This window comes from Epinephelus fuscoguttatus, linkage group LG5, assembly GCF_011397635.1.
Source record: "Epinephelus fuscoguttatus linkage group LG5, E.fuscoguttatus.final_Chr_v1".
NCBI classification, from domain to species: domain Eukaryota; kingdom Metazoa; phylum Chordata; class Actinopteri; order Perciformes; family Serranidae; genus Epinephelus; species Epinephelus fuscoguttatus.
In genome coordinates, this window is record NC_064756.1 from 18,707,614 (window position 1) to 18,721,412 (window position 13,799).

Consider the following 13,799-nt stretch of genomic DNA (forward strand, 5'->3'; position numbering starts at 1 on the left):
TTTTTTTGTGTTATGTATCTATACATGTGTTAGGTGGTTCATTGTTCTTCAAATGAACTCATTGTCCTTTTTTTTAAAAAGACAAATATGCAGCTTTAATTTGAAGGAGTTCACTGAGGAACAAAATATTTATTGTAAATAAACCTTCTCAAATTAAGGGAGGTAACCATAGAACCCATATTCATTCAGATATCTTGAGGTCAGAGGTCAAGGGACCTCACAATTTTTCTGTCACCAACATTTAGCCTGACTTTGGAGCATTATTTAGCCCCCTATTCAGAAAGCTATGCTGCCATGGTTGGCGCCAATAGATGTCTTAGGTTGTCTAATTTCATAAAATACTACTACCTTTGCACTTGCTTAAAATATGAGCTTGCTTTTAAGGACAGTAATGTCTGCCCCTGTCTATATGTCACTGAGGGTGGGGGGCAGGAAATGTGTAAGGGGGATCATGGCTCCCCCTGGCCCCACCTTGGGGGCACCACAGAAGAGGGTAAACAACATAGGGCCAATATTATTGACTATATCGACATATCAATTAAATTGTATGTTAGAATTAATGACATCCCACATTCGAGGTAAAGAATACCTCAAACTGTACCCTGATTATTACCCTTAAATTTCCCTAAAATCTCTAATAGATACAATGGGTGAGTATTTGTGCATGTGAGAATGCAAGTTAATTCATGTGTAATCAATAAGTTATGTAAGTGGCCTGTATCTTTCTAAGAATAACACAATGAAGTCAAAGACAACAGCATACATTCATTTCTTTATTCAGCAATTTATTTTGTCCCTTTTCAGGCAATTAAAAATATAAGATTCTCTTTTGTACTGCTTTTTCTCACATTGGTATTTCACAGACGTTAAAATATTTCTCCATAAATAAAGTACAAAATACATTTTTTTTCTTTAAACACAAATAAATATCATAATAAATATATTAGTTTAAGTTAAACGACACAAGGCAACCAATAACCAAAAGGAATACTGTGGTGTTAAAGTCCCTGAACCAGGCTGTCAAACAAACAGGGGACAATAAAAAGATGGGGTGCAGTTTTCACACGAGCAGAGATAACAGACGGTTTTACATAATTAAATATGCGTTGGCGTACAGATACTCACATCTGAACTGACATACATTTTTATGTTATCACACTTTGATCTTTCAGCATTCTGCAACTTACACATGCTTGCACCCCAGGTCTCAGGAAAATGACGGTTACACACGTACACCCACACGCACAAGTACAGGCACACACATACACACTTACACACAGAGCAGAGTGAAGTATGAAGCTTTGGTTGAATGCTACTGGGAGACTTGCGAGTTTCTCCCATTTGGATTAGCTGTAAAGTGCATATCACAGATAAAATGGCATCAATGACACATGTCAGGTCTCACTGATTAAGGCTACTGAATCAAACATACTGTTTGTGGCACCGAGAGTAAATAGCCTATAAGGCAGGGATAATCTTGAAGGCGCAGGAATTCATGATTATCACTAAAGATAAGCCATTTTGATCACTACAGATTTATGTTAAGTACAAACCAGACTATTTACTGCTACTATCACGACCTGCAGGGTTAATTTTTATGGAAGACCACATAGAAAGTCTAATAGGCTACACAATGTTTTTAAGTATAAAAATAGAGTCTGATAACATTTGGGTACTAAAATCATCTCAGTACGTGTAGATTTTCCAAGATGAGTTCTACTTTACAAACATAAATTAAGAACATTAAGTGTTATTGTGTCAAAAGTTGACTTGTCCTGATCAGTTCTGGTTCTGAAGAAAGTCCAGATAAACAAACGCAGTTAACAAAGTGTCAGTTCTCTTCTGCTCCTTCCCTTTGGATCCGTTTAGTCGGACAGAGACAGGCGTTCAAACACAGTGAGCCTCTTGGTGGTCGAGTCGAATGTTGGAGACTCGGTTCCACTGGAACCTCCGCTGCTGCTGCTGCTGCTGTAGCTGTCCTCCAGGGAGTCCTCGGAAGAGAAACGCTGGAGCACAGCAGGCTTCGTGAATCCTCCATGGCCTCCAGGACCAGGAAACAGCATGCTGTCATCTTGGTGGTGCCCGTCCTCCATGCTGGCAAAGACTCTGCTGTTGTTGCTGTTAAAGTTATTTCCATGGCCACACACACAGCGTGAGGCTTTTGGCTCCAGGATGAGAGGAATGTTGTGGATGTCTCCGGCGCTGGCGCGGGTCTGAAGGTTGCCAAACTGGAATGCTGCTGACTCCCGCTGCAGGGAGTCCCCAAACACTGGGGAGAGGAGATCAGCGGGAGGTGGGGAAACGGACGGAGCACGGCTAAACCCCAGGTTGGGATCGTTGAAGGAAGAAGAGAATGATGGAGGAGGTGGTGAGCTGCGTGAGGAGCCCAGGAACCCAGCAAAGCTGACACTCTGGCGCAGCTGGTGGCGTGGATTCTGACCACTGGGGGTTGGTTGCTGCTGATTCTGGAATTTGGCAGGTGGTAACGGAGCTCCGCTGACTTTGTCCTCATGGATGAAGTGGCAGCGTGAGCCATAGGGGCAGTAGCCAAAGTTGTAGAAGGTTCTGCAGGGCTCAGTCTTGTATTTGGGGTGGCGGAACAGTCCACGCAGCTCTGCCTCTCCATGGGCAAACTGGCACTTACTGCCATATTTGCAGCTGCCAGTCTCTTGGAAGCCACGGCACAGCTCCGTCTTGTAACGATTAGGAGCCACCACTGGTGGAACCTGGGCTGGGAGGCTGGATGAGGGAGGAAAGCCAGGCGGTGGAGCCACAGTAGTAGCAGGGGGGAAAGCATCCAGGTTCTTCAGCTGTCCGAAGGAGGAGAGCAGGCTGATGCTGGACTCGGTCAGGCTCATGGAGCGGTCGGGCCTGAAGGGAGGCTGTTTTGGTTTGGAGACAGGAGCCTGGCTCCAGATATTGGATGACCAGAAAGGGCTGCCATTGTCGTTAATGTTAACATGCTCAGTGCTCAAGCTGTGGCTCGAGGAGGCAGGAGGGGAGGGGGGGGAGAAGAAGGAGGTTGACCGGTTCAGCCGACTCTGCCCCGGGCCTTTCAGCTGAGACTGTTTCGTGAGCAAAGCTTCATCCAGGGCCAGGTTCATGAAGTTCTGTTACAGAGAGTTGACAAAGTTACTATACAGACTTTGATGTATGTTATATATTCATCATCCATTTCCTCTTTAGACCTACTTTCTACAACAAATCTGTTTCAAGTTAGTCTTTTAATCAGCAAAGTACAAGTTATTCTGGAACAGTGTCATATTTACAACCTTTTATTTCTTAAAGACAGAAATGAGACACAAACGCCAAAACAATGTCATTAAGAAGGCAATTATAAGCAAACAAAAACACCCCAACTGTTTAGTACTAAACCTTTATCTTCCATTTACATGCAGTCACAAAATACAAATTAAATGCAAATAGTTGCAGTTTTTGACTCTTTTCTGTTTCTCATGAATATTCCGCGCAGTGGCAGATTGGAAGTGAAGAAACAAACAACCCAGCGCTGACTGTCTCCCTTATCTCATTATCTCTTTAAACTGGAGAAATCCTCTGTGACTAAACTCGTTTCAGAAGGAATTCACCGTCAAATCACTGATTCACGGAGGAATAAAACCAGCAGGATTAAACAAATAAGCAAACACTTTGTGGAGAGGAGTTACAGAGCTGACCCACTCCAACTTCATGAAGCCTTTTTTTTTTTTTTTTTCCAAAACAAAATTCCAAAACTTTGACTCACCTTTGCGAAGATGTCGTCAAGCATTTCGGACATGCTGTATCCCTTTGGCCAAAAAAGAAGAAGATTCAGCTCTGATCCAGGGTTGACTGTTGGTTACCTGTGTCCAGCTTTAAGTCAAGTTAGATCTGTGCTCTGTTTCCTGGGCTTATATCTGCCTAGAGACTCCTCCCTCAGGCTTTGGGTGGGGTTTCCACTTGGTATGTTCCCGGATGACCCTCCCTCCGCCTCAAGTTTCATGGTGAGCTCAGAGAAGGGAGGGGAGTAAAACAACAACAAAAAAAGACAGAGAGAGAGAAAAAAAACTGTGTATTTTTAGCTAGCTGTGTGAAATGCTTCAGTTTCGTAGGCATGTGAAAGCAAAGTGGCTTATTGACATAGCTCTCAAACATGCCCTCCATGTTGGCCTGTAGCTCACACTTGTTGTGTTTATTCCTATTCTGTACATGTTCATTCAGAGGTTCCTGCAGACTGATAAATCATCCCAGCTCTGAAAGTCTTCAGGCTCTGAAGATGCCAGATGTGAAGTGGTAAACAAATGTGTTCAGACCTGTATACTGATCATTTTCATATTTTCATCCCACGTCGGCATGCAAAACAAGCACATACACACAGGCATACGTTTACAGCACATACATCACTGTGACTAATGGTGGATTTTCAGGAAGTGTAATAAATCATCTTGTCCCTAATCGTATACTGTAAAGTTTCTGAGCGTTTTCACCCACAGAGAGGAGAGAATATATCACTGAACCTTATTATTTCCCAGAATAAGTGCGGCTATATTTCCCCTCATTTCCTTCGGTTTCTGTTGTGATTACAACAGGACTCCAGTATTCCACCAAAGCACTGAAAGAGTCAACAGCACAGCCAGTAGCAGTATTGATTAGCAAAAGGCAGAAACTTTTGGGCTGTAAACAAGATAGAAGTGGGCAAAAATAAACTGAACACTGGACTTGTATTTGTGATTTGTACATCAGAAATCACATTTTTATTTTGTGCTATGCTCAACACTGTTCTTTTAAGCACTCTATAGTATCATTTTAATGTTTAGATTTTTATCTAAGCAAACCAAGCACATTTTTTGAGCTGTTTTTATGGAAGATTCACGCCCTCGTCACACTCTTAACTTCATGGCCCACAGTGGAAATTCTTCTTCATCTTGTCAAATAAACTTCACAAACAAAACTGAGGATGTTTTTACCAGAAGATTACTGTTAGTGGCTTTTTTTCTTCTTCTTCTGGTTTCTATAGTGAGCTCTGCAGCAGTCTTTTTTGTTTTCCTTCTCATAGGAATTCAGAGGAGCGTGGCAGCTGTTCCCCCCCACAAGAACGTATTACAGTAACACTGTGTGTGTGTAAGCGTGTGTTATGTGATCCTGTGTTATTTTGTAGGGTACTACAACTGTACACACACTTGCTTCGGGTTATTTCCTTGACTCACACACTACAAGGGCTGTATTCACGCTGTGTCACCTGACTTTCAAGTCTAGAAATGTGTCACACGCTCTTGTCTTGTAGTTTAGAGATTGACGTAGAATAGCTTGTGTCGCTGGCTGTGATCGAATCTGCATTGCTGTGTGTATTGATAATCTATTAATGAAATCACAAGACTGATATTATTGTCTTGATTTCTCGCAGCGAGATATGTGGGTGAGAGTAAAGCAGAGAAATTAAAAGACACAAGACTTCTGACCTGGTGAAACTCCAATAAATATTAACATGATCTGATGTATGTCAGCGTATCTATCAGCTTCCGTTTCTTTCTATGCGACTGATGTGCTGATATCAGCTAATTGGGAGAGTACACATTTTCTGTGCTGCTGCTGCTGCATGTGTCACCTCATAATGAGTCACATGTATTCCTGGCAATGACGGTGCAAACGTCCTAATAGAATGTTGTGCAAGTGTAGAAAAGTCACTGCAATATTAATTGCTAAGGGGTTTTGTGTGGTGGCGGTAAACAAAAGGGTGCCACCAGAAAATCCACCAGACTCAGCCTGAGGGCAAAACACAAAATACACAAGGATTCTCAAAGTGTGCACACAGAAGAGCTCATGAATCATATTAGATAATGATTTCAAGTTAAACAAAATGTTATTTGTCTACATTGCGACTTTAAGGTCAACAACTCAAGACGATTCAAGATTGCTATACTGGTGAAACCATGACACCAGAGGGACTTCATTGCAAATGTTTAGCTGACAAAAGTTTATTCAGATACCGGGGTGTATGGTATGTGACGGTATTTGTGTGCTGTGCCACCACCCGTTTTGATATGATTTTGATAGAAAGATAAACATCTGCATTTATTTTCAGTGGTATTGAAAATCAAATTGTCAGGTTTTCTAAATACCCTGGTATATTTTAATACCGTAATACCACCCAAGTCTAGCAACAATACCACAATAAGTAATCCTTCACTTTGAAATAATAATAATAATGATAAATATTAGGAGTAACATATTCTGAAAGATATGTATATCAAATGACACCTCTGGACAAAATAGAAGTACACACGTGAAAAATGATAACATTAAATTTAAGTGAAGCACCTAATTAAATATTACAGACACACTCAGTAGCTTCCCAATTTAAGAAACCGTGTGGTATGAGACAACTCTAGTTTCACTACAGTTTACCACTAGATCTCGTCTATGTTGTTCCTGCTCTGTTCTTACTGTGTTTTACTTCCCCCATGTGTCAGTATATGCATCAGATTCTCAGTTTTCATACATTAAAATACCCATTTCCTTCTGAATTCATGTTTGTCACAGTTGATTGTTCATGAAACTGTACTTTTTTAATGATTTTTTAAATGGTTTTTAAAGTTACTGTGATATAATGTAGCATTTGGTCTTTAAATGGCGCTGTAAAATGGCGCCGTAGGGATGTTTGTGGCGATTTCCTTAATAGAAACCAAGAAGCTTCCGGAAAGAATTACACCCACCATCATCACAATTCACAGCCCTTTAACGCAGACAGATGGACAGACTGACAAGCCGACTGAGGCCAAGCAGGCCTCTCATGTTCAGCTATTAATAACCACAGCTTCATATAAATAACCTGCCTAACTATAAATCCAACAGCATTACATACTTTGGAAAGCATATTATGAGGCTGTGTGAAGGGTGTGGAAAAATTCTTCCCATCTTTCTAATTGTTCCTGTACTTTTTCAGATGTTTTTTTTTTCCTCACAAGAATGCCAGTAAATTGGGGACGCACGTGTTTGTAGTGTGTGTTTCTGTATTGGTGTGTGTGTTTGTGTGTTGTGGTTACCTCGTTCTACTTGTTTCTGTTCTGTCTCTTGCCTCAGCTGCATGGAAAGTCACTCCAGCAGGGAGGGGCACTCACACACTCACATGCTCGCACAAACACAAGCTTAAAGGAGCATTCCTGCTGACGATGGCCTCTAGGTTGTTGTTTTTTTTTTTTTTTCTTCCCTTGGTGACTAAGTGAGCAAGTGCTCAATGCCAGGTTTTCCACTGGGGTTTTTCTTAAGTGACATGCCAGCGTACATGCAGTTTACCAACATGTTAGGACTTGATCGCGCAGCGCTGCGTCAGACATGTTACAGAACAGAGTGTAAAGTATGAGTGGATTGTGGGAAAATGTGTAATATGAGAAATGGGGGCAGGTTGGAAAACTGTGACTAATCCATAAAAACCAAACAAATAAAAAAAAAGTAAAAAATGCATGAGTTGGAACCTGTGTAATGGTTAACAAGCTCAGGTGTTAAAAATCTTAAACATATATTTTTCAATACAGTAATAATAATATTCCTTACAGGAAGAACACTTTTATTTAAGAAAAGATGAATGTCCTTCTTCTAGCATAAAGGAATTTTCTACTCTTCTCTTAACAGTAACTGTAAAACCATAAACAACAAAGAATAAGAGAAGCCTCAGACAGAACAGGCACATAGAATATACCCAACGTCCCTTTATTGTAATTGCATGGTGTCATGGTGAGTGTGTAACATCACTAAGCTGTATACATAGATGGATCATTAACTAGCATAGGCCTGCTGACCCTTATCTACTGTGTAGAATCTGCTTTTACATGTAACTGTATCAGGAGACTAAATCAGTGGTTGAAACGTATAGAAAGGTAGTACTTCTTCTCCTTTGCCTGGTAAGTGTTAAGTATAAAATTGCCTCACCAGTGCTTAAAGCAAATTGAAATTACAATCTCTTTTCGAGTAAATGTAGTTTAACAATAGTGTAAATTTTACAAGTAGACTGCAGTCCAAATCTCAATCAAGTAGACGTGTAGAAATATAATCAGCAACTTGAACTTAAAGTAGCGATAGTAAAAGATTTTGTTATGCAGATGACTGGCCCGTTATTGTTACAGATGCTTTACAACGGCTGTAGATGTTTACTAGACCAAATAACGATGTTTGTTTACAATAGCTTCTGGGTAGATTACCCCCATGTCACAAACATAAATGAAATGGTGCTGAGCAAACCATGCCTCAACTGGTTAGTTTTTAGCCACCTAAAAAAAATCAGTTTTTGCATAACACAATTTGTAGAATATTTTCACTGCTTTACCCTGCTTTCGGGTAGCCATTTCCAACTGGGAGCTTAAGCTTTTGTCTCAAGGCCACCCGACTCCACTGACAAAGGCAGTAATTTTACTTCGTACTGCAGTCTCTATCAGTTATAGTGTATAAGATAAAACGGTGAAAATATTGTCAGTAAAGCGTACACTTAAACTGATATTCATTTTTTTTAGATGGGTTTTTCCGGTGGCTAATATTTTTTGGTTTTGCCCCCATCTACAGCAGTAAATGATAAATGGACCTGCACTTATATAGCGCCTTTCTAGTCATCCGACCATGCAAAGCGTTTTTTACACTACCAGTCACATTCACCCATTCACACACTGGTGGCTGAGGCTACCATAAATGGTGCCACCTGCTACCACATGCTGATGGAACAGCCACTGGCAGTTAAAGTATCCTTGAGCAAGATACTGAATCCCAGACTGGAGGAGCAGGGGATCTAACTGCTGATCTTCCAATTAGTGGACAACCCGCTCTGCTTTTTCCAGGACATCACTTAGCTTCTACACCAGTAAATTAGGTTTCAAAGATGCTAGCAAAGCAGCACAGTATGTTAAATAAGAAAAGCAGGAAGGTCTGATAGGTTGAATCACTGTGTTTAACTATACATCTTTAAACATTATAGTTACGGCTGAAAATGACAATTGAAATAGGCAGGTTTACTGATTTCACACATCTCCGCAATACAAAACAATTGCCAGTTGTGTAAAATGCAAATAGTAGTGTGACATCACAGTGATTCGGTGTGTAGCCTGATGAGATGTTTTGTATATAAAATCTTAACCAGTAAAGTCACATGTAACTCTAGCTGGCAAATAAATGTAGTGGAATAGAAAGTACAATATTTCCCTCTATTGTAGCAGAGTCTGTAGTTACATGAAATGAAAATACTCAGCAAAGTACAAGTTCCTCAAAATTGTATAATACCTAACTAAGTGTGCTACATTCCACTACTGGTTCTGATGATATCACAAACGTTAGCACTAATCCAGCTGCTGTGTTTTCATAATATATGCATTTAGAATTTATCATATTATGCAATATAATGGATAAATAAAAGGCAGGTTGAACTGTGTTGTGGTGCTGCTGTTCGAAACAACTCCTCCCATAGCTGAATAGTTGCCATTATAATTATACGACTTTTATAATACCGCTGAGGAGGAACTTTATTAACTGCGCCGGTATATTTTTATCCCTCAAGGATTCCTTTCTAAAGAGACAGCCAGCGCTATTCTGTGCCAGTAGGAGGGAAACAGAAGGGGACTTTTTCGAAGTGTGACTCACCATGGCTTTAAAGTGCCAAGTCATGATCATATGGCTCATGGTGACAGCCAGGTGAGGTAAGCATTCAAAGCAGATTCCCAGACGGCTGCTGAGGTTTGTGTTAGCTGAAACAAAATTGATGCCGATCGCAATGATGATGGTGGTGAAGAGTGTAATAAAGATATAATGATCTGAAATCATCTTTTCCACCTTTTATTTATTATTTATTTTATTTTTTATTTGCTGGCTTCAGATTATATGACAGCATCATGCCCTCAATCTCTCCAATCTTTTCTTTTTAGTTTCTATAGCCTTTCTTTTTTTTTTTTTTCATTTCCTTTCTCCCTCCTACCCAAAGCCCCCTGACAGATATGGTTTGACCAGCCTGCGCCTCTAATAGGTGATACTTTGCAAATATTTAACCCTGCCCTCCGCAGCATTGCTATGGTGACATGCCAAACATTGCATACATAAGCGGGCGCGGGTTCAATAGTTACTTAGCAACAGCTGAGGAGCAGGTTTGTGGAGCTAACACGACTGCCACAGAAATGCAATGAGACCGAGCTGCTCATGCCTCTGAATTTATCAGGTGATTCATCGGGAGTACAGATGGAGGGAAAAGAAGGGATGGGAGCACGAGGAGGGAGGAGAGAAAGTGAGTCAGTGGTTTAAGTTGGTGGGGAGGCCGTGTGTTGACATTATGGTCACGGGAAAGTACCTGCCTTTCCAAATACATTCAGCATATTTGGAGAGACAGGTTCGCAGTGTCTCCATCTTTATCATATATATGTCATGTCTGTGAAGCAGCATTTGAAAGGGGACTGTGGACTTTGGAAATCATGCACTGAGCACACACCGCACCACAATGCAGTGAATGCGCAAACACATATGTTACTATGAGGGTCATTTGACTGAACAGAATTAGTCCTCAGTCAAAGGAGCATCCTGAAAAGACAGGATTTGTCGCTGAAGTCACAGAGTAAACAAGCTGTGGAGGTGCTGCAGCTTCACAACAAACTGATTTAAGACAAAACCTATATACTATTAAAGCCACACACTCATCCCTCTGTGGCAGTGAGCTATAGCAGACTGGCGGAGACTCTGTGAAACCCCCACATGTTGTAACAATTCTCAATGTTTACATCAGTCAATACGCAGAGTAAATCACAAGCGCCATTACCAGTAACCTGGTGGGTCAAAATAGATGATGACTAGTCAGAATTTTTTTTTTGTGTATGTGTCAGCGATTAGAGGCTACAAAGAAAACGCGATACAGTCATTTGACAATGCTCGCCTGGTATTTTTCTTTCTCGAGCTTCGTACTGACCCTTATTTCCTCAAATCAAACATTAAGTGAAACCAGTTTCCTGGTATCTTCTCTCCTACTTTGCACGTTTACGAGTTTCTGTTTTGTTCTGCTCTTATTGTTTTTCCTCAGGGTTGACTCCTATTAATTATATAATTGTGATGTTATTTTGAAAATCAGGTGCAATATAAGGAACATGAAACCAGCAGTGGCATGATTAATAGAGTAACACTGAGTGTGATAAGAAAAGCAGCATGTGATTCCTATTTTTGTCTCAGGTTGTGTTTGTTTTCTCCCAGTTTCCAGACGGTTCTGGTAGTTTTACCTCGTTTCACTGAGAGAACCCAGTCAGGTAGTCAGCCAGGGCTGTTACGACCTCCATATGAATAACACATCACAGATGGATTTTTAAAAATGACAAAAGCAAAAGCATGAACTCCAGCTGACCTTCTGTCAGAGGTCACTTTTCGTTTTGGTTTAGATTTTTCCACACTGAGAACATCCGCTCTGAGGATGTCAGAGTGAACCGAGGGGGTTAAAGATGTTCACGGCACAAAGGTGTAGCCTGTGGCAAACACCAGCGTGACACTGGACTGGTTAGGCTTGTTCCTGCAGGGTTTCATCTACAGGCGGGAACAGGCGTGATGCAGCTAAACACTCAAAAGTAATCATAAAACAACAGTGACCAGAGTGCAAGACAAACACGCACATACACCCACACACTGTCCACAAAGTCGGGGCTGAACGTGTACAGATAAACCTCTGACCAAAAGCCAATTTGGGTGTGAAATGTTATATTTTTTAATGAAATTCAATTTGAAGAAAGCCTTCGACAGTGTTGCAATTCCTCTACTTGAACGACTACATTGTACAGAATGTACAAACGCATTGTGACTGTATCAGAGTATTAAATGTTTATGCATGCAGTGTGTATTTTGTTTGCAAAGCTCATCAGTAATGAGGAAATATCCATCCTGCTTCCTCTATCATTACAGAAGTGTGGTGTGGTTTTGGAGGAATTTCTGCTGTGGGCCAAACTCTGTCAAAAGACAGATGTTCAAATAGAAATAGCAATAATTCAAATGATGCGCTGAGTTTTCACCGTGACAGCTGCAATGGCAATTTAGAGGATAATGTCACAATTAATGCTTGTGTTTTCCAGCAAGTTGTTTTTTCGCCTCAGGGGAGTCAGAAGTGGTGGAGTCTTGTAGCAGAGTGAAATCTGGACTGGTGTGTGCATTTGTGTGTGTGTGTGTGTGTGTGTGTGTGAGCGTGTGTGTGTTTCTATTCCGAAAGGGTGTTTTCTCCACCAAGTTATACATTTCTCATCCACATCCCAAACAAATTTCTCAGTGTGAAGTTTTTCCTCCCTCAGGAACAAACAGGCACATTGAGAAAAAAAAAAAAATCTCACATCAGCTTTATGCCACAATCCTTCACACTCACCGCAAAGGACTCTGGCACAAAACAAATGATTTGAACTTCTGATCTGAAGACAAATACATCCAGACATTTCACCTTGTGGTCAGTCATAAACCTGCTGCAGGAAGTAAACGGAAATCAGCCTTAGTTCGGCTTTACAGGTCCAGTCTTGTGGATGCAGCAGACGTGTGGCAATTAGTCCTGGCTTTAGTTGCTTACTTTATCTGTCAAGTCGGAGAGAGAGACCAAAACAGAAAGTTAGAAAGACAAAAAAAGGAGATGAGATTGAACTTCTTGTGCAAGAGAACATTAACTGTCTCATGTTGCAAGATGCAGCTAGTTTCGCAACAACTGTCACACTGCAAGTTGTAATTATAAGTTGTAAAAATGGTGTTTTTCTGCGTCTGCACAACATGTACTATATTGTGTGCTGTTACTGTGTTTAAATTGTAGCAAAACATTTGTTTCGGGAGAAATGCTCCTTACAAAGAAGGTGCATACATGTATGTCCTCCTGAGACCCTGTGTCCTCATATGAGGACATCACATTTTAGGTACTTCCTTCTGCTTAACTTAAGCCCTTTTTAGATAGGAATTATGCAAATTTGCAGGAAAGCCCAATCAGTCTTTTTTCAGCATTGGCAGTATAAAAACAAAATCGGGGAGTGTGGCAAAATGCCGCCTACCTACTTTTGTTTATATAGAATGCGCCTTTTTCGGGGCAATGGGGGGCGTGAGCAAGTAACAAAACGTGTAGCTCAGCGCGGCTGGTCAGTCCTTCGGCGATTCTCTTGTAAGTTGGCCCGTTCTTCACCGTCCCCGTCATCTGACGGTTAATGGCCTCTTCGTTTCCGAGGGCGAGGAGGGCGCGCAATTCCTTGTCTCCAAAGTTGCTCATCTTTACAGTGTCTGTCAGGTTTGCGTTTCCCTCTTGCTACTAGCTGCTCGCTCATTCCTCCTATCAGCTGTTTCCTGTTTATCCACTGCCAGTGGCTCGCACGTGCGGCGTCATCAACAGCTCCTCCCACAAGTCTTCAACAGCCCCTCCCGTTGCGAAGTCCGCCTCAGTCTGTTTAAACTAAAAAGGTTCCGCCAATATGTCTACACTACGAGGTGGAAAATTGGGCACCTGGGATCAACTCGCCAATCCGCCTCTGTGTGTCTAAACGTTCGCAGCTGGCCGGCGAAACAGCCCAACATTCGCCGAACATCTGCCAGTGTAAAAGGGGCTTTAGACCTGTTGTTCTCATTCGTGGACACTTTTTTGTGCCATTTAGTGGTAGTAAGACCACAGTACACTAATCCATGTAAAAACAAGATGGCAGCCATCTCTGCCAAGTCAGTCTGCAGCTGATCTCGACATAAAAGTGGACAAGGTAGAAAACGTGATCACATTTAATTGTTGAAACTTGTTTATTTATAATTAATAAAGTTTGCAGTTAGATACGCCAACAAATTTGAACAAATTTTAGCAACAGTAACAAGTTAAGATGCTGTTA

The 13,799-nt window shown here is 41.2% G+C and overlaps 1 protein-coding gene across 1 annotated transcript; it reads right to left on the reverse strand.

Moving 5' to 3' along the window:
- Nucleotides 1-760: 760 nt before the first annotated feature.
- zgc:162730 (uncharacterized protein LOC564559 homolog) lies at nucleotides 761-3,893 on the reverse strand. Its single transcript, XM_049577158.1, has 2 exons — nucleotides 3,743-3,893; nucleotides 761-3,110 (listed from the first exon to the last, which is right to left on the reverse strand). Exons 1-2 carry the CDS (start codon nucleotides 3,773-3,775, stop codon nucleotides 1,866-1,868), a joined length of 1,278 nt encoding a protein of 425 aa, XP_049433115.1. The 5' UTR covers nucleotides 3,776-3,893; the 3' UTR covers nucleotides 761-1,865.
- Between the last annotated feature and the right edge of the window lie 9,906 nt (nucleotides 3,894-13,799).